Source organism: Pagrus major, chromosome 11 (genome assembly GCF_040436345.1).
Source record: "Pagrus major chromosome 11, Pma_NU_1.0".
Taxonomy (NCBI): Eukaryota; Metazoa; Chordata; class Actinopteri; order Spariformes; family Sparidae; genus Pagrus; species Pagrus major.
In genome coordinates this window covers 2,094,868-2,119,759 of record NC_133225.1, presented here as the reverse complement: position 1 = coordinate 2,119,759, position 24,892 = coordinate 2,094,868, and the positions used below count along the sequence as shown (strand labels likewise).

General features: G+C 42.2%; 1 protein-coding gene across 2 annotated transcripts in view; it reads left to right on the top strand.

The window, feature by feature from the left end:
• mast2 (microtubule associated serine/threonine kinase 2) overlaps window positions 1-24,892 on the top strand; it is a 170,336-nt gene that overhangs the window by 124,635 nt on the left and 20,809 nt on the right. Inside the window, exons 6-11 of one of the 2 annotated variants that reach the window (XM_073476038.1) lie at window positions 6,438-6,513; window positions 8,767-8,787; window positions 10,417-10,495; window positions 12,253-12,407; window positions 20,347-20,422; window positions 21,467-21,676. In XM_073476038.1, the coding sequence (XP_073332139.1) occupies window positions 6,438-6,513; window positions 8,767-8,787; window positions 10,417-10,495; window positions 12,253-12,407; window positions 20,347-20,422; window positions 21,467-21,676 (617 nt within the window). The remainder of the gene's footprint in view (window positions 1-6,437; window positions 6,514-8,766; window positions 8,788-10,416; window positions 10,496-12,252; window positions 12,408-20,346; window positions 20,423-21,466; window positions 21,677-24,892) is intronic. The other variant, XM_073476039.1, reaches the window with a different exon arrangement.

Genomic DNA, 24,892 nt, shown 5'->3' with positions numbered 1-24,892 from the left:
GGCAAACGTTGAGTCAAATGTATGAAGAGTAATGGCTAATTAAATTTCACCTGTTGGTGATGTGCCTGTTGTGAGCGGTCTTATTTAACACCTTCATTCTGTAACTGTATTGTTTTAGGTCAAGTGTGCCTGAACTTTGTCCCTTACAGGGACAAAACTGAAACTTAATGGACGGTGACGGGTAAAAAACTAAGCACATATGACATTGTATTATATTGTTAAGATGTAAAATGGTGCTGGGATCAGAGGTTCAGCTCATTGACTGACTTCCTGCGGAAAGTGACACTTTGCCCGTCAAGCTTAGATTATGAAAACTAATTAATAAACTAGGATCCTGAGTATTAAAAGGTGCAGTGTGGAAGATTTAGAATGAATATTCTTAATTATGTTTACATGAATGTATAATCACCAGAAACTAATCGTGTTTTTGTCAACTTAGAATGAGCCTTTCATATCTTAAGAGCGAGGATAAAGCACCCTCACAGCTAGATGCTGTTAATCCTACGTACTGCACCTTTAAAGAGCATTTGTACAGAACTAAAACAACTTGCCAAATTTGGCCCACAGGACCTGAATACCTTTACATAATCCATCAAAAATCTAATTACACATAATAAATGTTGAATGGGTCGCTCACACACCACATAACCACAACGTCCCTTATTCACTTCCATCCAGACACCGTGTTACAGGTCGTACCGTCTCTCTGCCCTCGTTTCCTGTCTGTACTCTTTACTCTACGCTGTCCAATAAAGGCGAACATGCCAAAAATGATCAAAGTAAAAGTAACATTAATTGGTTTTCAAACAGACCTGATTATTCTGAAAATGTGCAGTAGATCATTATCTGAAGGTAATAAGAGACTACAAGAGAAGGAAACATTAGTTGGCCGGATTAAAAAGGTCATTTTAACACAAGTCTTGTCTCAGGGAATGTGTGATGTGTCTTTGTCCTTATTTTTGTCTTTTTCCAGACAAATAATTAAATTAATCGACAATGAAAACAGTCGTTGGAGATGGAAACAGAACCAGGTGTTTCAGAGTCAGGTACGCTCAGGTGGTGTTGTCGGTTGCTGTCGTCGGGTACTCCATCCTCCCCTCGCTCCATCCTTCTTTCTCTTCCTCTTCTTCTCTCCATCCTGCCACCACACTGCTGTGGCAGCTGTGTTGCCATGGTAACACTAAAACCAGTGTTGCAGTCGACCTCACAGTCCTGTGTTTTTGTGTCCCAGACCCTGTCGAGGAAATAAACACTGCTAATTAAATATCGCTAATTAACGTTGCTGCTCATCATTTTCTCTCCTGTTGCTTCAGAAGCTCCTGAACAGAAAAATACTGATTTTTTTTTTTTAAGCTCTTTCTGTTGAGGTATAAATCTTTGGATGATATCCTTCTGCTAATTTTAAGATCACCTTCACAGCAATCTTAATCTGGTCTAAGCTGAGGCTGTGGTATCTCACTGCTGGCTGCTACTTAACTGATTAATATTCTCCGCTGGAGGCCATTAAACCTTTCCCTTCATTCCCTGAGACCATCTTAATACGCACATGATTGCTTTTTTTCTTCTTTTCCTCTCAATCGCTTGCTCTGGCCCTAATCATGAATTTCATCATGGTTTCAATCATGCAGCCATTTACTGCTAATCAATGTAGATTCCTCAAAGTCTGATATCCTGAGGGGCTGATGAGGACCAGTCCTCTTCAAAAATGACTTTTATTAAATGTCGAAAGTCGGCATAAATCCCTCGTTTCCGCTCTCATCTCCTTTTCTCGCTCGTTCTTGTCATCTCCATAACACCTTCTTTCATTTTCTCCTTTCTTCCTTTCTGTCCTCTTTTCAACATTGTCTCTTTTTTCTCTCCCTCCTCCCGCCCTGACCTCCCCTCTCTCCTCCCCTCTCTCCTCCCGGCTGACACTGAGCTGTTATTTGGCAAAGGCCAGCCGATGATTGGCAGCTCTGTGTGCTCTGACTTCTGATGAATGCTGTCAAACAATCCTGCGCCTGTCTTAGTAATCGTAATGAAGGACAAAAAAGAAAGACAGCAGGGATCCAAGCTTTTCTCTTATTCAGTTTCTTGTCACACACTCCTGAGGAAACACACGTTTTTTTTATTTTTTTCTCTCCGCCCCCTCCCCAATTATAGCTGTGTTTTGTTATCCCGACCACACTCTCCCTGGAGAGGCAGCGAGGCAGCGAGACTGAAGAGGCACAAAGCAGATATTACATTTGCATGTATCTCATACGCTGCTGTGTTTTCTTGGTCTTTGCTAAAGTAGGTCACTGTCACTGCAGCTCGCAGCATGAACCCTTCTAAAATGTGACAGCAAAGCAGCTTCTGTACCTGTTGTGATGAGACCGCCTACCAGGTGCTCTCAGCTGTGATTTACATTTCATTTAACTTCATTGTTCACTTCCAACATAAAATCCACACAGTGATTTTCTTTCCCCTGACATGAGATGTAAAGTATTTTTCAAATGGATTTTAAGTGATTTGATTTTGAGTACATCGACATGCTGAAGTCACTCTGGACCCTGTTGGACATCACACGACTGTTGTTTGTGGTAGAAATGAGGCGTTTTGCTTTCTATGAGCTCAGTGCTGGTTTCAGTGACCTCTGTCGGCATCTGGCTGCTTGTTCTGTATGATAGCCGTCACCAGTGACTGATCGTAGGTCAGTGGGGCAGAAAAGACAGGTAACAACCAAACAAACAGTCAGCTGAGAACACATAGCTATTTTTAAGCATAAAATGTAGCAACAATGGCCGATAACGAAACAGGAGAAATCCAAGAAACAAAAGCAAAACAAAGTATAAACCAAAAGGCAAAGTACGAACCAGAAAGGACTCGAGGAATCAGGAACCAACAGCAGGGCGACTTTTCACACCAGAAAAACTAGAGCCAGCGGATATTTGGTGCTTTTTCTCAGTTGGTGGTTTATTATGTCAATCAGTTAATTGATTGATCTTTTGATGGTTTCAGCCTTAAAATCAAGTATCAGTCTGAAACCAGGATGGTTTGGGACACAAAGATCCCAGAAGCCTTGAGCTCTTGTCACACACCTGAGAGCACAGACGCCTTATTATGCGAATATGTCTGAGAATCCTTGACTGTGATTCGTCTTTACAGAGAGAGATGGATCGTCCCGTCTGTGAACGAGCCTTATGTTGACTAATGGTCCACGCACACAGTCGGAGCCGTGAAGTGTGACAGAGCGGCGACTTTAAACCGTAACTGCGGCACCACGCGCCATCTTTATGAGACATTTCACACGAGTGCGATGGACACTAACAAGCTCCTGTTTGACTAATGACACACATGTTCACTGGAGTGTGTGCGACCATGTTCTGCTCTGCAGCTACAGACAGAGACGGAGATTCCCATCTGACAGAAGGCAAATGCTGGTATTAATATTTGAGTCTCTGCTCCGTCCAGACGAGCCGCTGCCGAGGAAAATGCATAATTTATGTGGAAATGTCCGACTACTTAATCTCTGCTCCTGTTTCTGAGGCCAGCAGCAATCTGTCTCGCATCCATCTGTGAGTGTGTGTTGTGTGTGTGTGTCACCCTTGTTGAATTATTGGTTACACACCAACACTCGGAGCGTGGTTCCCTGCAGATAGACCGGCCTTGAATCTTGGTATCCGCTCTGCTGTGTGTTTATGTATGGACGTGTCAGTCTGCTCATTAAATATTCTGAGGTTTATTCAGAAGAGGGTCGTCTGTTTTCTGGGTGTCGCCTCCACAGCAGATCCTTCAGTTTGTGCTGCACGTGTTTTATGATGTTTCCTCCCACCAGACTGAATTACCGTTTCACTTCACGTTATTATTCAGTGTGACGTTGTGGTTATGTTGTCTTGTTGTTGTTTATGAGTTTTTTGTTGTATCCAGTCAGTAGTAACATACATATCTCTCCTGCCAGTGTTGTATTTTCAGTCAGAAGTTACAGTAGCGGTCCTGCAGAATAACAACTTGTTAATGCTTTTAAGAAACATCGACTCACAGGTGTGATTAATATCGGCATGATGCCTCTAAACAAAGAGGGACTTTTGTTGGTTACCTGAAATGTAAGAAGGCATCACTCCTCTTTGTCTTCAGCTACTAATCATCTTTCACTGTATGACAAACGGCTCAGATTGACCTGCAGCATCGTTCACATTTGTCAGAATTTTAATGGCAGTTTCAACCAGCCGTGACATCATGACTCGCGAACCGTGACAGTGAATTTTGGCATTGAAAATAAAATGTGTCGGCGAAACTAAAACCTGAACTAACAAAGGAAACAGCAACAATATTTGGTCCTGGAAAAAGTTACATTGAAAAATAAAACACAACATTTTTTTCTTTCAGTTTTTCAGGGTCACAGGTTGTCATTGTTTTGGTTTTGTGTGTGTGTGTGTGTTGCAGAGTGTCATAGCCGTAGCCACAGATAACGTTAATGTTTGTCATCCCTAAATATCTTTTATAAGCGCTGAATGCAGCTCAGTTATCTGCAGGCTCACGAGTCGTGTTGACTGTCACTGAGGAGAAATAAATCTCCTTCATGTACAACTTTCTTTTTCAGCGCTAATCAGGATTGCTAACACTACCATACACCATTTATATCAATTTGATTTGTTTCCTCTGAAGGCTGAATTTGTTCTCACTCTTGTGTCTCTGAATCTCTTCAGTTGTGAAGTCTTGAGTGTAAACACAGTTTCTGCTCTTCTGTCTGTGGATGGAGGAGACGGATTAATCAGCCCTCTTATCTCTCCACCTTCCACCTTCCTCTCAGCTACTGTTCACATAATGAGACACTCCGTCTGTGTCCATCTCCGTCTTGTGTCGCAGCCTCTTTCTCTTATTTTCGTCTCTCGCAGTTTAATTCATCCTCGTCTCTCGAGCTTCTTCTCCTGCCTCCGTAAACCTGCCTCCTTTTACATCCTCGTTCACTCATCCTGCTCGGGTCTTGTTGAGGGCCAGAAGAACAATGGAAGGAGGATGAAGGAACAAGTCGAACACTTCAGACCTGCACTGCAGTTTCATTGTTTTCAATGTTTTGTGCTTCAAAATTGGAGAAGTTGATGGTTCTGGAAGTATTATTCCTCCTGACAACTCACCTTTCAAGGTTTTCTTCCAATTTCTATTCTCAGTTTCCCTCAACATGGAAACACAAGGACAGCTTTAGAGTCAAACTGCTGTTTTATCAGGCTCAGACAAAGTTTTAGCTTCAGGTCGTCACTAGTGGAGCACATAACAGAGATGAAAGCGTCATGATTGGGTGTTTCTTTCTGAAATGAACCTTTGGAGTCATAGTTAAAGTTAGTTAAAGCAGCCTTGTCGTCGTTTTAGGTAACTCCCTGGCTGTTTTGCAGTTAGCAGTCCCCTCCCTCCTCTCTACACCGCCACACTTGCACAAGTCCTTTTTTTTTTTTAAGGTATCTCTCTTTGCCTCTTTCTTTTGTTCTTTCAAAAGTATTTTTCTTCACTTGGCGTGTCTGGTAGTGTAAGCTGTATAGTACAGCTGTCACCAGGAATGCTGGAACTGTTGGAATAAAGATCTATTTAACATGTATTTTTAAATCAGTCAATCTTTATTTCCTTTATTTTCCTTTCACATTGAGCTGGTCTAAACCATACTCCTTGATTATGCCTTTTAACAGGCAGAAATCTCGGAGCAGAACCAGACTGAATAGTTGGCGGCCATAATAATAAAAAAATAACACTGTCAGCAGCTTTAATCTGCCAGATATTTTCACAGTTAATCAATTGGTCTGTAAAAGGGCAAAACATTGTGAATAAAGCTCATAAAAAGTTTCCCAGACCCCAAATTGACGTCTTCAAATTGCTTCTTTAGCCCAATAGTCCAAAAACCCAAAGACTTTTCATTTACTGTCAGAAAATTACAAAGAAAAGCAGCAAAGCTTCACATTTCAGAAGCTGGAACCAGAAAATGTTTGACATGTTTGTTTGAAAAATGACTGAAAAGATAAATCAATCATCAAATAGTGTGAGATTTCCTTTCAGTGGATCTTGTTGGTACCAGATATTGTCTAACACAGTTGTTAAACGTTTGTGCTGATAATTCAGAACAGAACAGTTTCATGTCCATCCAAGACCAGAAGATCACCAGAAAAGATTTGACCTCCAGACGCCTGGAAGCCAAAAATATCTCCTGACTTCACCACACCATCAGACGTTATCTGTTAAAAAAATGTTTGAGTTCAGATTTCTTAACATTTTCTTCCCTTTTCACTCAGTTATGTTTGTTTACATTGACTCAAAGCTCGTCACTGGACTGAAGGCCTTCACTGTTTGATTCTGGGACGAGTGTTACAGTATTAGATCATAACTGAACGTATCACCTGATCAGTCGCTGAGCTAAATAACCAGAAACAGAGATGACGTGTGTTCAGCAGGGTTTCTGTTTATTCTGTTTCCCCTTCTGCTCTGTCTGTCAGGTACCAGCCCACTGGACAGCCCTCGCAACTTCTCCCCCAACACGGCTGCACACTTCTCCTTCGTTCCTGCACGCAGGTGAGACACACGCTCAGATGTGCAGGTGTGTTAGAGCGCCACACCTGGAAAACAAGTCAGTGTATCATGTACAGCAGGCAGGGAAGGGTAGAAACAAATCAATAATGTTTAATGAAATCGGGATCTAAAAGCAGTTTTTACACAAACATTCTGGCTGATCTGGAGCAAAATCAACAACCTGTTATAATGTTTTTCTCTTGTGATGTCAGTATTCCTAAAATCCTGGAGAAAGCCCTGTTTACACGCCTCACATGAGAGTATCATAACAGCGTCGGCAGCAAACAGTTTTAAATGATAGACAGCCCTTTTCCTGTAAGCAGCCTCGTCAGTCTGGAGGTAGTTTTTAAATCTCAAGCAGCAGCAGCAGCAGGTCACTGAACAGTTCAACATGTTTGACAGTAAAGCTAACAGACATTCATGGTGACAATAAATCACTATAATCAGACAGGAGGGGAAGAAGCTGAAGCCAGAATGGTCGAGCCGCACTTGAGCTTTTAATGTCGATATCTCTTTGAAGCGGTTCAGTGACTTCGGCGCTTTGAGAGCCGAGCTGCTGCTGCTGCTGCTGCTGCTGACGATGACGATGATGATGATGGTGTATGAGCTGATGAGGAGGTAGATGATCACTGTGAGGCTGTCACTCAAACCAGGATTAATAAACCTCTTATCTGTCTGGGCTCTCTGCTCAGATAGTAATTACTGAGAGGGAAGAAGGGAGTGAGAGTGTGTACTGTGTGTGTTTGTAGTGTTTTTGTGTGTGTGTGTGTGTGCGTGTGCATGTCTGCATGTATCTGTGACAGATTCATGCATGTTGAGGCACGTGTGTGATTTATAATCCAAGATAAAATAAAAAATAAAAAAAGATGTTATAAAAGTTTGGTAAAATATAACGACAGCCTGTTAAATCTTCATTAAGCTGATGATGTTTCCATGGTAACACACCTTATCTGTCGCACTGTGCCCCGGAGCTGTTTCCATGACGACATCGTTAAACATTGTATGGAAGCCGCGCAGCAGCCAAAAAACGCATTAATGTCGATTTGAATCTGAAAATCCCTCTCTGCCCGACCGCTGACCTCAGAGCTGCTGCTGCACAGCAGACGCCAGGGCAGCAGTGACACCATGTGGTGAAGGCTGATATGACAGGTCATTCATCTGGTTACCTCTTAGTTTCCTTTCTCTCTGAGGAAAGGATGAGTGGCATCGTCTTATATTTAAAAAATTCATGCAAGGCATAAACAGATATTTAAAATGTTAAGGAAAAAGGTGCGATGGTGACAGCACAGACTGGTTTGTTTTTTCCTTCCATTTCTCCCCATTAGAAGCATTATTATGCTTCAGTTTGGTTTTTGTTCCTAATGATAGAACAAACATCTCATATTGGCTTTCTTGGAAAATAACTGGATCCAAAACCTGTTTGAATAGAATGAAAATAACCTGCAGGACATTGTTATTCTACAGAGCAGCACAAGTCCCATTTTTTTAAAGACGCAAGATAAAAACATTTAATCCGTCTCGACTCTGGAATCTTTGTATCACTCTGAAAAGAAGCAGGATGAATTCATGTTTGATTACAAGAAGCAGAGTTTTACAGATTTATTAGATTACTCCAAAATTTTACATTTATAAAATATATTTTGTCTATTTTTATTCATACATTTATGAGTACAGCACTTAATGTGATATTGTATGACTTATATTCATATTTTAACACACTTTGAGGGAAATAAATACTTAATCTACTTCCTGCAACTTGAATCTTCAACTGTAGTTTAGAGTTCCAATGAATTAGTCAATTAATCGATTTCTTTGTCCTTTCTGTTGGTTGGACAGAAGAAGCAATTTGCAGGCGTCACGTTTGGCTCTGAAATATTGCAATGAGCATTTTTACAATTGTTTTTCACATTTTGTAGACAAAATTATTATCAATCAACCAAGAAAATAATCATCAGATTAATAAATACAGAAAATAATTGTTGGATGCAGCCCTGCTTAACGTGGGTTGTGTTTACTTGTACCGGCTGAGCTGCGCTGAATAAATCTTTTTTTTATACCTTGTGACCTATAACTGTTAAAACATCAAAAACCTGAGGTGTGAGGACTGCAACATGCCTGTAGTGTGTGTGTGTGTGTGTGTGTGTGTGTGTGTGTGTGTGTGTGTGTGTGTGTGTGTGTGTGCGTGTGTGTGTGACTGTTTCACTGACAGCTGCTAACAGCTATAAAAAGAAACCCACTGTCTTGTCTCCCTCACAGTCACGGACACAGGGCTGACAGGTAACCTCCCAGTTTTGACCTTTGACCTTTTTTCCTTCCTCTTCCTGCCGCCACCTTCCTGCCCTCCGTCCTGCATGGCTGAGTCCTCTCGCTCTGAATGACTTCAACATGTCCCCTGCAGGGTCCCCACTTCTACTGCAGTACACTCTGTACATGAATCAGGTTTAAAAGAGGAACAGTGTCTTCAACTGAGGCAAAAATAAGATGTCTGCTTACTGGAGAAACTTTGGGACTCAGATGTGGGGAAGTAGGGGTCCGGACACGTGTGTTATCTGTAAAGAACAAGGCTGGTGATATTAAATATTCTCTTACTGTCAACAAATCTTGTGAAAATACCAAAACCCTAAACATCGTCTTCCTCTGTGCCATAAAGCTTCATTAATGTCCATAAAACTATTTAAAACACACCAGTGAGCTACGCTGTCACTTCATTACCACGAACACACACACAGTATTTATTCTGACTCAATCCAACACACATCATCCTGCTGCCACAAACACCAAATGTGGATTAATGAACCATTTCCTCCTGCTCGATTGATACAAACTACAGCGAGCAGCTGTTTGAGGAAATGACTGAAAACTGTATGTAAGCGAGGAGTTTTTTAAGGATTCACGTCTTCAGTTGTCTCGTGGCTGACAGAAGGAATTCAGAGATGAACTAACATGTTGATGTTTTGGTCTTTACTCAAAAACACAAACACAGCTGACTTACATTTTAATGAACCAGATCCAAAAGGTGTTTGAAAAGTGTAAAATGCAGCTGTTTGTAAGGTCCGGCCAACTCACCCAGAGTTCAGAACCTTTCCCAGTTCATGCTGTGGATTTTCTTGAAAATAAAAATCATGATAAAAATCCTACAGCTGTACTCCAAATACTCTTATATTTCTGTTTTTTTTAAGCTGAATTTTACAGTTTTTTGTGATTCTTTGTACTTCGTGTCGTTGTTGCAAAATCTTTACAGTCATCAAAATAATAACAATAAATAATTGTTTACCTGAACAAAGAATCTTTCGTTTTCAGAAGTTAATATCTCCACTCGTTCTCATTTTTGGTCCAACTAAATGTTGATCCTGTGTAGTATTAATACTGTTCAATCAGCTGTATTAACACATACAATAAAGTTTTTAGGAGATTAAAATAATCCAACTTATTAAATATTCAGTCTAAATATGTGTTTTTCAGCTTTGAAGCCATATTAATTAAGATTGGTGGCAATCAGACGACCAAATACAGAAAGTGATACAAAGACTACAAAGAATCACAAAAATGATGAGATGTACTCAAAGTATTTGGAGTATAGCGAGAGGATTTTGCAGAAGGTCCCATGTAATAAAAAAGTAAAAGTATTTTACATGGTTTTGTTCAGTAAAATGAGCTGTGAGGTTCTAGGTGAGTTCTGAATGATCCAGTGGCTGTCAGCTGTTGACTCCTCATGGCTTTGCCTGCTCTTTGACTCCATGTTATCCTCATGTTTGCATTTTCCCTCCTTCAGCTGAATCACTGTTTTGCTGTATGTGATGGTGCTGCATCTCCCTGATATGGCTGTAATACAAATACGTGTTTAAATATAAAAAGATGGATGTCTTCATGTCTTTTTTCTGTCCTGTATCTGTGTCTCTCCTGCAGGACTGACGGCAGACGCTGGTCTCTGGCCTCGTTGCCTTCCTCTGGATATGGCACCAACACTCCCAGCTCCACCGTTTCGGTAAATATCTTCTCTCTGTGTCTCTGCATGTGACTGTATGTATTCTATAATGATCTGTGGATTCCCCAAAACACACAGAAATAAATGCTTTCTGCTCCCTCCGACTTTACTGCAAAGCAACAAGCCAGCAGCCCTCCCTCAGCTGTGATGCACTCCCTTGTTCTTCCTCCCCTCTGATGCCCTCAGGTGGACTTCTACTTCCTGGTCTGTTTCTCCTCAGTTTTCTTCCTTCCTTCCCGGGGACATATCAACCGTCCCTCTGGTCTAATCCCTCTCCTCCTCCTCCTCCTCCTCCTCCTCTACCTTCTGCTGTTCCTTCATCTCCCTTCTTGATACCCTGGTGTGCAGTTTCTCTGTACCTGCCGCCTGCAGAATGAGTCTCAGCATGCTTCAAAGGCAGCGAGCAGAGTTAACCAGCTGTGTGAGCTCTTAACTCGTACATCCAGACTGCGAGCTCACTGTATTTACACCGGACAGGGGCTTATTTTAGTCTACTTTTTATGGAAAATAAATTAGTTGTTTGATGAAAAGGACTTCCCTCAGTGTCCAGTAATATTTCCAGACATCTAAACATGTACAGTAGGTTAAAAAACAGCTGTTTCCTTTTTAATATTTACAGCCACAGCTTTAAAATCATGTATTAACCGTTGCAATGTGCATTTTGGACCTGCAGGTTGAAATATAGTCATTTTAAATATTGTGAGAGCAATGTTGCTTCTTCTCATTCAGGAAAATCTGTTTTCAGCCTCTCAAATATGGAGATTTTCCTGCATTTGTTTGTATTATATCATATTAAACTGAATAGGATTGAGTCCGTACTGACAACAAAGACATCATCATGGACTTTGAAATACCACGATGCACATTTTTTACTATTTTCTGTCATTTTATAGCTCAAACGGCTGATTGATTAATCTAAAAAATAATGGAAAGATTAATTGAAAATAAAAATAATTACTTAAGTCGCATCAGGTGACACATCTGGGTGCAGTCTTGTTATATTTTCTCTCTTTCTGACGTGATCTAAAGATCAGTGATTAGATTTGAGGTCTCCAGTTACACAAACAACACAAAGAGACGAAGCCACAGACTTACACGGATTCTCAGTAACAACAGGTGCATTGTTTCTATTTTAAGATCTGTGGACATATGATCTTAAAAAAATTTAATGAAATCAGTATCTAGTTGATGAATATCTCACTTTTAACGAACAGAAGAGTCTCCTCCTTCATCTCCTCCTTCTTCATCCTGGGGAGGAGGTAGTAGTCTGAGGGTGCCAAATCAGATGAACATGAAAGATGTTGGACGAGTTCAAATCTGCATTCCTGGATGGCAGCCATCACCGCTGTGGACTCGTAGGCCTGCCCGTTTTCTCAGTCGGTGCTGACCTGGCGTTCACTTCAAACACGTTCGATCAAAGAGTTGAAGTGGATCAAGAGCTGTGTAAACTCATCTTCTTTGACCTCAGGCCATGAAGTTATCAATCACCCCTCGTATGTGTGTGACAAGAATAAGTCATAAGTGACCAATAGGCCTCAAAATTCTGAAAAAACGCACCCAGACTCTCCTAAATCCAGCCTGACCCAGTAGCTCCAGTTCTAAATGTCACCTATCCTCTCCTGTAACTACCTCACCTGGCCTCACCCGGCCCGGACTGGCCCGGACCGGCCCTGGTCTCAGCTCCGCTCCAGCCTCACCCCGCAGTAGCTCCAGTGCTGGTTGTAATCTGTGCTCCCTCTGTGCTCCTCCTCTCACAGTCCTCCTGTTCATCTCAGGAGAAGCTGCACCAGCTGCCCTTCCAGCCCACGCCGGACGAGCTGCACTTCCTCACCAAACACTTCAGCTCCGAGAGCATCACGGACGAGGAGGGACGCCGCTCCCCCGCCATGAGACCGCGCTCCCGCAGCCTCAGGTAGGAGCTCTGTCGGAGGTTACACTTCACAAACACCCACACAGACAAACACAGACAAACACCACAAACCCTCGTCTGTGTGTCTGCAGCAAGCAGGAAGCACCACAGCTCAATGCTGCTGCCAGAACAACATAGAAATATGAGGTTACTCCAGAGTAACCTTGAAGCACAGAAGCACACTTGCAGATGCAGATCTCCTCTGGTCTGATTGTCAGGACTTCACTCCACTCTTGATTCCCTCAGCAGTGATAAACATGTCCAATATAAAAAGTTAGCAACGCTGTTATTTCTTGTTACTTAGACTCATTTCTTCCTCTGTACACCAGTGTCAGTCAGTTTCCTTCGTCCATGCAGCTACCTGACTGTTCACTGGCACTAACACCTTCCACTTCGCTCCTGTGCTGACTTCTCTTCAGAAGCTTCCACTTCATTACACAATTGATTTTAAAATGTATTGTTTGTTCTGGAGGCAGTCAGTAGGTTGGCTCAATGTTGCAAGTCAGACCTTTTAAATCCCCTGCAGGTCTCTGAGGTTGTCTGACCTGCTGGCTGCTCCTCAGTCGAGGCACGAGTGCAATCACACTTCGCTGTCATTGATCGTGAAACAGCTCTTAAATATCAGAAATCCTCCAACTACTGAAACTATTCCTCCCTCACAGGCATCTTCTTCTCCTGCTCCTCCTCCTCCTCCTCCTCCTCCTCCTCCTCCTCCTCCTTCTTCTTCTTCTTCTTCTTCTTCTTCTTCTTCTTCTTCTTCTTCTTCTTCTTCTTCTTCTTCTTCTTCTTCTTCTTCTTCTTCTTCTTCTTCTTCTTCTCCTCCTCCTCCTCCTCCTCCTCCTCCTCCTCCTCCTCCTCCTCCTTCTTCTTCTTCTTCTTCTTCTTCTTCTTCTTCTTCTTCTTCTTCTCCTCCTCCTTCTTCTTCTTCTTCTCCTCCTCCTCCTCCTCCTCCTCCTCCTCCTCCTTCTTCTTCTTCTCCTCCTCCTCCTCCTTCTTCTTCTTCTCCTCCTCCTCCTCTTTCTTCTCCTGCTTCTTCTTCTTCTTCTTCTCATCCTCCTTCTCCTCCTCCTCCTTCTTCTTCTCCTGCTTCTCATCCTCCTTCTTCTCCTCCTCCTCCTCCTTCTTCTCCTGCTTCTTCTCCTTCTCCTTCTTCTCCTCCTCCTTCTTCTCCTGCTTCTCCTCCTCCTTATTCTTCTTCTTCTCCTCCTCCTCCTCCTTCTTCTTCTTCTTCTTCTTCTTCTTCTTCTTCTTCTTCTTCTTCTTCTTCTCCTCCTGCTTCTTCTCCTGCTTCTTCTCCTCCTCCTCCTTCTTCTCCTGCTTCTTCTCCTCCTCCTTCTTCTCCTCCTCCTCCTCCTCCTCCTCCTCCTCCTCCTTCTTCTTCTTCTTCTCCTCCTCCTTCTTCTTCTCCTCCTCCTTCTCCTCCTCCTCCTTCTCATCCTCCTCCTCCTCCTCCTCCTCCTCAGATTTTTGTCCGTTCTTGAACTTTTATTACTGGATGTACTACTTATCGTAATGATAGAAAAGATGATGATAAGACATTAAGACATGAACATATCTCGATGCCCTGGGCTTCAGAAAGGTCGAACTCGTCCCTCTGACACGTCTATGGCAGGTGTGAGCGAGTAGAAACCCAGCTGTCGACCCGATTGTCCGTCTGTGTCGTCCATCTTCATCTTAAACTTCTTTTCATGATTCTCCATCTCCATCCTTTCTATGTCATCCCTCCCTAAAATGTACTTTGTCTGAATCTTTTTTCTCTCCCACACTTGTTATCTCACCTCCATCTCTCGTCTCAGCAGCGTCCTCCTCATCTTCATCTCTGTTTGGTTACACACAGATATTGAATTCTTTCATCCTCTGAGATGAAAGAAGGCGACACAGGCTTGCATGGTGTGGATCTGATTAGAGTCCCACTGTGTTTGTTGATTGATGTCAAGCTCTCGTTTTGTGTGTGTGTGTGTGTGTGTGTGTGTGTGTGTGTGTGTGTGTGTGTGTGTGTGTGTGTGTGTGTGTGGTGATCCACCGCCACCCTGTGTCTTTTTATAACCTCGTCCTTTCGGGAAAACAGAAATGGAAATCATGACGAGGTAAAAGATGAATTTTCATACAGAGAGTAGAAAACATGAAGAATGACACGTTATAAATTGTTCCTGCTTTTATCGGAAACATCCTGAAAGCACACAGAACCAAAGTGTTGTGATTATGGAGATGATGCAGACTGCGAGCGAGGTAAATGGAGGTGACTTTGAAAAGTGTTTGGGCTGTAGTCACCAGTCGCCCCCCTCTCGTGCAGGGTGTGATGAGCCCCAGTGGAAGGCCCGACATCATATTAGTCCACCAGCAGCGAGTGTCATTAAAAAGCTCTTAGTGAGCAGTCTGCAGACTGTCTGCGAGTCCAGATAAATAACCAGCAGAGAGCTGAGAGGCAGACGGAGGATTAGGGTTCCGGTTCAGTGTGGGATCCACTTCCAAGTTTGATAAAATACCCTGAAGAAGTTCCCTAATGTGAGGAAAATGTAGTGCGATCTGAAGATGTGGTGAGTGAGACAGACAGTGTGGAGCAGAGAGATGATGATGATGATAGGACCCAGGAGGAGTCGTCTGTGTTTGAGAGAGAGAGCGAGCAAATGAAAATGAGGCGCAGAGTATAATTATATGCTAATTTTATGACTCCGCTGTGAGTGATGACGGGCACCCTTTTTATCATTTAACAGCCTCTCTGTTCGTCTCCCATCTTTATTTTTCTCAGCCCTTCTTCTGTCACATTTTTCTAGTTTCTTCAGTGTATCTGTCACTGCTCATCTCTGTCTGTCTGTCTGTCTGACTGCTTGTCTGTCTGTCTGTCTGTCTGTCTGTCTGACTGTCTGTCTGACTGTCTGACTGTTTGTCTGTCTGTCTGACTGTCTGTCTGACTGTCTGTCTGTCTGTCTGACTGTCTGTCTGACTGTCTGTCTGACTGTCTGTCTGTCTGTCTGTCTGTCTGACTGTCTGTCTGACTGTCTGTCTGTCTGTCCACTCCTCCATCACACCTGTTACAGGCTTCAGTTGCTGCATATTGTATTAATACATATCAGTAATCAGGTCATATATACAAAACTGTTTCTTCATGTAGTGTTTTCAAACTAGATGTGTCACGACATACCCCATATTGATAATAATTGTTAATATTCATAAATTAAATATTCATATAGTGGTAATTATACACAGGAAATAATAATGTGTAATTATCCAGCGCCTACTTAATCATTTCAGCTTCTCTCCATTCTCGATTTTTTTCGTAGTAGGTGGTGGTAATGCAGTCTAACACTGGTTGCCGGCAGCATAAAAATGAAAAGTAAAAGAAAGAAGAAGACGATATTAACTAGCTCACTAGCTACAACCACAGTGTAGCTCATACTTTTCATTTTTTAACCCCAGAATATCACAGAATCTGTATCCTGAAATTATCTCAGGTGTCATATCATCGTTTACCGCCTGAACCCCAAGAAAATTCAGGACGTGTTTTTTTTTTTTTCTCCAGTCACTTTTTTTGACTCACTGTAGGCTCGTTTTTCACTGAACTATATAAATCCTTCACCTCTATGGAAACTTTAACTTCTTTTCTGCAGTCTAACACAGTTATAATGCCATAAATCAAAAAGTAAGCAAGTCACATCATTAAAACAAACTACACAATGGCACCTGAATAAGTGGATAAAAAGTTACATAACAATAACAGAACTAGTTTTAACATTTCTGTCAATATTAAAAACACAGAAGAGCGGAGAGGTACTGTAAGACAACAGGTAGACAGGGAGGGAGTAGTGTGTTCACATTACATATAAGTATATATAAGAGGAATATAGGTTTGTCTCTAAAATCAGCTGTTTTCACATAGAGGTCTGGTATTTATTCCTCCTGCACCAACACTGTGGTTTTTTGGGTGATTTTTACTAAAATGTTTTCAGTAGAATCATGAATCTCATCACAGGATGTTGAGCTTTCTGTGGTGCACACATCCAATCACAACACACACACACACACACACACACACACACACACACACACACACACACACACCTCATCCCATCCCCGTCCTGCCCGGCTCTCTGTCACGCTCAATTAGGCCTCTCATTTCCCCGAGTCGCCCGCCTCAGTTGTGAAGCATCAATGTTATTTTTTTTCTCCCTCACACTCACCGACTCTCCCCCCTCCTCACCTCCGTCTCCCACCCGCCTCACCGTCACCATCCGATTCGCTGTCTCGTCTGATTTACTTCAATTACCCTCTCTACCAATACGCTCTTTTGCATTTTGAGTGCCTTTTGTCACGTGTGACATCACCACTTAGCTGGAGAAGAACACGCTCTAATGTTTTAATTATCCCACACCCTCGGGCTGCACATTACACATTTTGTCTTATATTTCATAAATGTTTTCTCTCTTTCTCGCAGTTGTAACTTTTGAACTTTCAGCCTCACATTAAAATAAAAGAACTCTCCCGCAACTTCCTCCGAAGCCTCGTCTCCAAGGTCGTTTCTCAAAATAATGACAAAGGCGTTTTTTGCAGGGATTGCTGCGAGGCAGTTTTTATTTCCCATTACAGTAGAAATATAGCCATGTTGTAATTAGCCTTTGTCTGGCGTTCCTGTGTTATTCATCCCGGGGATTTCAGTTCGACCTCCACCGCAGCTCGCTCTGAAGGAAAGCTTTATTTTAATAAAGGCTGCTCAGAGCCACGAGCACACGGGAGGAATAACACAGAGAGGAGAAGAAGAAGATATTCTGTGAAAATTAAAGAATGTACATAACCGCCTCTGGCACTGAATCCGTCTCTGTCAAGGCTAACCTTTAATTACTGAGCCTGCTGGCAGAGCCGACCGGGTTCTGATTGATTTTTCTTTTTCAAGCAACACGAACATGAAAGGAGAGTTTTAGAGTTGAAGGTGGTGGAGCGCTGAGTGACTGACGCACATCAGCAACGGTTCAGTGTGTGTGTGTGTGTGTGTGTGTGTGTGTGTGTGTGTGTGTGTGTGTGTGTGTGTGTGTGTGTGTGTGTGTGTGTGTGTGTGTGTGTGTGTGTGTGTGTGTGTGTGGGCGCACAGCTGAGGCTTGTTTTGTTTAAAGGGTCAGTTCACCCAATTTACAAATAACTTTCTTTACTTTAAATCCTGGCTCTGACTTTCTCTATTAAAGCAGGAATATTACCGTGAGATACCGTCAGTGAAAACTCAACACTTCCTGCATTTTTTTCACATTAAAAGCATATAAGAAATGCAGATAATATCACAACAAAGAGGCTTAAAACAAAAGAAAAGTGGAAGCGCAGCACTGTATTTCGTGTGTGTGTGTGTGTGTGTGTGTTACCTGTCACCGTGTGTGTGGCCTGATGATAAACAGCCTCCATGACGTTGAGCTCATATGTCACGTTCAGGCTGTTCTCATTCCTATTAGGCTGGTAATTGGACTTTGAGCTGCCGATGGATGACTTAAAAAACATTACCTCATCGCACCGGTCACGTGTGTGTGTGTGTGTGTGCGTGTGCGTGTGTGTGTGTGTGTGTTAGTGTGTGTATGTTAGCGTGTACCGATGACTCATACAGACATCTGGAGCCCCAAATTCATATTTTTACCTCACCTTCTGTCCCTTCAGTCTCTTTAGGAATTTTTAAAAATATTTTATGACATGTTGTATTTAGTTTTATTTTATTATAGTATTTGTTGAAATTATTTTATATTTAAATTATATTTTTTATTGTCTCTCGGTCGTATTCATGTGATTTTAGGTTCATTATTTAAACTGTACACAGTGTTTTCCATCTGTTTGTGGAAGAAGCTGCATGTATTTAAAAAAAATACACAATTTCACATTATATTTGATTGGGCTGAGCATATATCGATATTATCATGTTATCAATATATGAGACGATATATGGTCTTGAATTGTGGATATCATTATATCATAATATGTCATATGTGTTGTCTTTTCCTGGTTTCAGAGGCTGCATTACAGTAAAATTATCACATTTTCTGAACTTACCAGACTGCTCTACTTGTTCAGAAATCTCTATTGTGTTCATGTAACAATAATCATCCCTACAATACTGTCTTAATATCGATATCGAGGTATTAGCTAAAAATCAAGACAGAATTAATATCAAGAAAACAAGTTTTGATTCCTAAAAATGCTGATAACAAGCCGACATCAGAAGATAAGTGGAAGTTAAAATGAAAATATTGGGACAGGATTATTTATTAACATGGAGATTATTTGTACCAAACACTTCTGCAATATTTAGACGAGGATGTTTACTGTCACAAATGGATTGAATGAATAATACAGCAGGCTAACAAAGCCTAAAATTGCTTTGAATGATATTTCTTCCCATGACGTGCACACAACAACACACACACACACACACACACACACACACACACACACACTGCCTGTCACCTGTCGTCTTCCCCTCATTCTCCTGAAAGTGAGACATAGAAAGGTCAAGGATATTGCTGCTGTCGCTATTTTGTCTTATTGTGGAGAGAGGTTGGAGGTGGGGGGTGGTGTGTGATAGAATAAAAAAGAGATGAGTCCCAGGAGGAGGGAAATAGAGAGAAAATGGAGTCCACTGAGTGAACGACAGACGGATTGATATTCTGTTGGAGCCGTGTGGACTGAAGGAGACGTCACTGTCAGGCTGTCGGCTCGTGAAACCCCCCCGAGAGCTGACGGACACTCGGAGCAGTGAGGCAGCCTCGCTTTATTACTGACACACAAACACACATACACATACAGTCAGGTGGTCCGCTGGTCTCCAGAGGCGTTACCTTTGTGCCGCTCTCTGTGTGCAGCCATGTGAGTCCAGAGGTTGTCATGGTCCTCGGTTTACACTGCTGAGGACACACATATGATGAAGACCCCGAGGTCCCGTTAGTGTGCGTGACCACCATCCTGCTTTTATTCCCTCTGTGCTCCGGTGACCTGCCCAGTCCTGTCTGTCACATCCAGTCTGCTCACTTGTGTCTCTGCAGCTCAGAAACAGGCAGCACCCCCCATCCTCGAACAGAATAAAGTCCAGATCAGTCCTACATTTCAGATCTCAGAGCTTTTCTTAAGCTCAGTGTGTGGTCAGTTTTCTACGCTTGGCTCCTGTTGTGCTGCTCTTGTGAAGTTTTTATCGAGTCACAGAGCTAGTAATCTGTTTTTCTGAAAGATAAATCTCTGGTATTGGAAAAATAAAATCCTTGAAAAACTGAAAATGGCATTGAATATCATGCGCTGAGCAAGTTCTGGCTTCTGTCTTTGTTTGGATCAGGATATACAGTCCCAATCTTGGGTAACAAATTAAAAATGTTACTTTATCCAGATGGTTGGAAGAACATGGAGTTTTTGAAAGACTGTCTGGGATTTATCTTTCAGAAAGAAGCTTAGTTCTGTTACTCCAAACTGAGGCTGTGCTGTGACTCATGTTTCAAAACAGTTTTATATATCGGTACCTTCTCAAAGTAACCGTTACTTCATCATTAAGTCTCCTACACATGTGTAAAACATCTGGATGTAAAAACATGAGCCCCATGTACAGCTGAGGAAGGTCAAACACTCAGCTGCCACATGTTGGAGTGTTGTAGGACACATTAGACATCAGGTACAATATATAATTTTTCAAATTTTGATTTCTACAGCAATAATGCTCAATATACAATAATAACTGATGCTATAGCAGCTATGCTAACCTCCAGCTGCCTCTTCTGATACAGTTAAAATAGTGTCAGTAATTGTTCTTCTAAGTTTTAATGATAAAGGCAACGTGGAGGTTGATGCATCTGTTTCCACTGGTGGATTAAATAACATAAGACTCTTTATCTCTGTGCAACAAATGGTCCAGTTTTGCCCAAACTGAGACATTTGCATCATTAAGCGCTCAGTGATTCCACTCATCTGTGTTTGTGTGTCTGTTTGGTTTCAGTCCCGGGCGCTCGCCTATCTCCTTCGACCATGAGATCGTGATGATGAACCATGTGTACAAGGAGAGGTTCCCCAAGGTTTGTACTGCACACACACACTTCCTGTAGAGTGTATTCACTGTGAGTGTACAGATGGGTGACAGTTTAAAGGAAAAACCAACACAAACCCTAACAATTATGTGTTTTGAAAATTTTAGGCTGAAATCATTTTAATATATTAAGTATTCCAGGTGTTTACATCCAACCACAAGAAACATAAAGACACATTTCCAACTCCAGCTCAAATCTAACTAGCTGTAGTTTAGTCACCCTGATGTCTTAAAGGAACAGTTCACGTAAAAATGAAAGTCATCGTCTCCTCCCTCCATGTTGATGAAAGTCAGCTGAGGTCTCGTCATCCACAAAACATTTCTGGAGCTTCACAGCAAAACAGTGTTGCATCATTCTGCTAAACAACTGAAGTAGCTGGAGACTTGATTTAAAACTGGAGAAAACAAGAAAAAAAAAAACATAAAATGGCTCCATACAGCTCGTCTGCTGTAATCCAAGTCTCCAGAAGCCCAGAGATCCCAAACTGAGCTCGACTGCACGTCACAGGGTGTAAATAAGGTTTTTCCAAATCAATTTGGGATCTCAGGCTTTCAGAGACTTGGATTACACTCAACAAGCTGTATTTAAAACGAGATCTCAGTTACTTTACTTAACTTTCCATCTGCAATGATTTCCTTTTTGGGTGAACTGTCCCTTTAACACATTTCTGCAGCTTCCTGCAAAAAGGCAGTTCCCAGCTGTGTTTGTTGTTGGAGGGTTTTTACTGGAAAGAAATGTTGATTAAACAGATGTTAATGTAAAAAATCACTTTCTTATAAAAATGTTCTCAACGTCTCCGACTTTAAGATTTCTGTCCAGTTATTATAATAGTTTGTTTTTATTTGACATGAACAGCTGAAGACTTCTGTGTCTTTTTTAATATTTAATTATTCACTGTGAAGTCATTTACCCTGATATATGATTCGATCTGTGCACCTGCAGTTTTGGGTCTCTCACCTCTTGTATGACTCATCCTTGTCTCCCCCCTCTAACTGCCTCCCCCCTCCTCCCCACCTCTCCCCTCCCCCTCAGGCGACGGCTCAAATGGAGGAGCGCCTGGCTGAGCTGCTCTGCTCCTCGGCCCCGGAGAAGGTTTGCCCGCTGGCCGACGGGGTCCTGAGCTTCATCCACCATCAGCTGATAGAGCTGTCCAGAGACTGCCTGGAGAAAAGCAGAGAGGGCCTCATCACCTCCCGCTACTTCTACGAGCTCCAGGAGAACCTGGAGAAGCTGCTGCAAGATGTAAGTGGACCTGCAGATTATTCACTGTCCTGCAACAAGCAACTTTAAGAAAGGAAAACATCTCTCATGAGTAGATATGTAAGATTCTCAAACACTTTCCTCTCTGTAGGAGGTACATTCACTTGCAACTTGATTGTTCTCCTCAGTGTATGTCTCCTACAAAAGTGTAGCCCCTTAAGATGCAGTGTTTGAAGAAAGGCCTTAGTAATATGTAGATTTAATTTACATTTTTAAAATATTTAACAGCTGCATGGCATCATACAGCACCTTTAGAAGTGCTTCACATGTGGCATTAAATGTGTAAAAGCAACATTTAAAAGAAAATACTCAAGGAAGAGAAAGTAGATATTAAATTAGATTGGTTTAAAAATCTCCAGGACCTCTTATGAACAGGGCTGCAACTTGAGACTATTTTCATTACAGATTAATAAATCAATATTTTTCTCGATTAAGGAAGAATAAAAAGAGGAAATATTCAAGAATCTAGAATCAGACAATTTTGACTTTGACTAGATCGAAGCCAAATAGCTCCACAGTTATTGTTGTCAAAATCATTTATCAGAACACAACAACGCCCAACACTTTACTCTTTATCGAGCAGTAAATTAAGACTTCAGACTCGTATGAATCAGCACCATTTTGCGTCATCGCTGTCGAGTCGCATGACTAATTTCCACATCTGTCATAGTCGGAGCAGTGCATTATGGGACTTGTAAAAGGTGTCTGTGTTGTGGATACTTTTGATTTTATACAGAGAACAATAGCACAGGACAATTCATGTGGTCAGGAGCAAATAAAGAGGAGCCCCAGGTCCAGACTTTATTTTACCACAATTTCCTAATTATTTCCTAAAACATTAAATGTGTAACTGGGAATTCATCAGCAGGTTCCTGGAAGGATTATGTAAATTAGTAATTATGGGAAAAATTGAGTCAGTTGTTAAACTTCAAATTAATTCTTTTCAATTAACGTCCAACATGACCCGTTTTTGTCAGTGCGAGGTCGGTCAGCTGAATTCTCAACACAAATAACTGCCTCACTCCTTCAGTACGCACCAAACTCCACACAACATTTGTATGTTTCTACAGCGATTTCCTCTAATGACAAGTCATAATGTCTGCCTTGATGAGAGTCCACTCTGGGCTTCGATGAAGACATCATGACTGTGGCACCTTCCCGGTCACGCTCAGTTAACCGTGGAACAACTCACGGCGTGACGCGCTCCTTCGTTCACTCATCATGGTCACAACCGTCAGCGCCGTGTGATGTCATACGAAGGCACAAAGACTGTGGTCCGGTTCCAAACACATAAAACTCCAACACATTCCTTCACACACACACACACACTTTGTGTTTATTACCAGCAAACAACTGTGGTTTTGCTGACCACAGCGTGGGACCATGTCAGGCGGTTTTTGTGTATTTCTGCACATGTGAACATTGAATTATATTTACATGCGTGTGGCAGTGGTGACATCTCTATTAGCTCAGTTTTGCGGTGCCTGGGGGGCGACATTATGGCTCCCACCGGCCTCTTATTGACCTTCTGTTCTACTGGGACACACACACACACACACACACACAAACTATCTCTCAATCATAGACACACACACACACACATATATGCAGGCGAGCATGCACACACACACACGTCCTCCCCGATTTTAATTTCACACTCCAGCAGTCACCGGGGGCTGACAGATGACTCTCCCAGACGAGCAGGAGGGGTGAAGGAGGTGCAGTCGGAGGCTTTTGGGATGGGCGGGGATTCGAGGGGATTCCTCAGTTTCTGATTGGCCGGCGGGCTCACAGAGGGGAGGTGGATGCACGAAGCCTGTTCGAATGCTTTTGGAGGGTGTGAGGAACTGGACCTGAGCACATCTGGAGACGCTTTAGATGCCGAAGCTGCAATGCGGGCTCGGTGATGACATCACCAATTAGGCGCCGTTAGGCTGTTGTTTTTTGGCGAGCGGCCAAGCGCGGCAGCAGGTGGAGCAGAGCTACAGAGGAGAGCAGAGGATGAGGCCGTGAGCAGGTGGACGGAGGTGTCAGAACAGCCTTTATGGACATTCCTCGTTTTTGTGGGGTTTTTTGGCGGAAACATGTCTCGTGTATCGTGGCAGAGGAGGCTGGAGGAGGAGGAGGTGCTGGAGGAGGTGCTGAGGAGGAGCGAGTGGAAGGTGTTCACTCACAGATGGGAGGAGGAGGAGGAGGAGGAGGAGGACGCAGAGTTTACAGTTGAGTCGATTTCAGTTTGATTCAGTAAAGCTTTATTGGCACGCTGATGATGACAGAGACGATGAGCCTCGTAGCTTCTGATGCTGTTGAAGAAATAGTTGAACTCAGTGTAACTTTGAGATGACTTTCAGCTCAGGTCCGGTTCTGCTTCAGGTGGTTCTCTGTGGCACCTCAGGAGCTGCTTGTTCACTGCTTTTATCGGGTTGTAACTTCCTGTTGCACTCAGAACACAGAAAGTCTTTAATTCTTAATTCTTTCTCTTCATTATGATTTACTTGAAACTAAACCATCAGTGCTGGTTGTCGCCTGTCTTGTAAGATGTGTCACCACTTCTGAAAATATTCAAAGAACATAATTGGACACGTTGCAGAGATCGTTGACAGATTCATTAATTATTCAATCTTGTTGTAATCAGTCGACTGCTGTGGGTGTTTTTCTGTAGGTTGTTAATAATTCAGACGTTTTAATGAGTCATCAGGTCATTTTTTACTGCTGTGATTTACTGTATTTTAATAGACTTCCTTTGGATCAGTTAATTAAGTAGAAAAGGGACAATCTGCTTCTTAGAACAGACTTAAAAAGTGTACTAGACTTTGTCTGGTGTTCAAAACGACATTAAGGGCTGATGAATGTTGTCTTCACTGCTTTGCTGTATTGGTTGAGTTCAACATTTAACTTTGAGGACCGTCAGATGTCCAGATGTTTTAGACGTCAGCTTCAGTTTGCCCGGAGTGGCAGGAAACGCCTTCCGTATCGAGACAGTGATCTATAATTGCTGTTATATACTGGGTTTGTTCAGTTTAAAGGGTCAGTTCACCCAAAACATAAAAAGAAAAACAATTATTTGCTCACTTTCCACTTGTGGTACCTAACCATGAAGACACGGTTAGTTTGGTAATATATCAAAATGTATTACAGCACATCTAAATACTGTATCATGATATCATTTTACATGATTTCTAGAAAGAGTAACTAAAT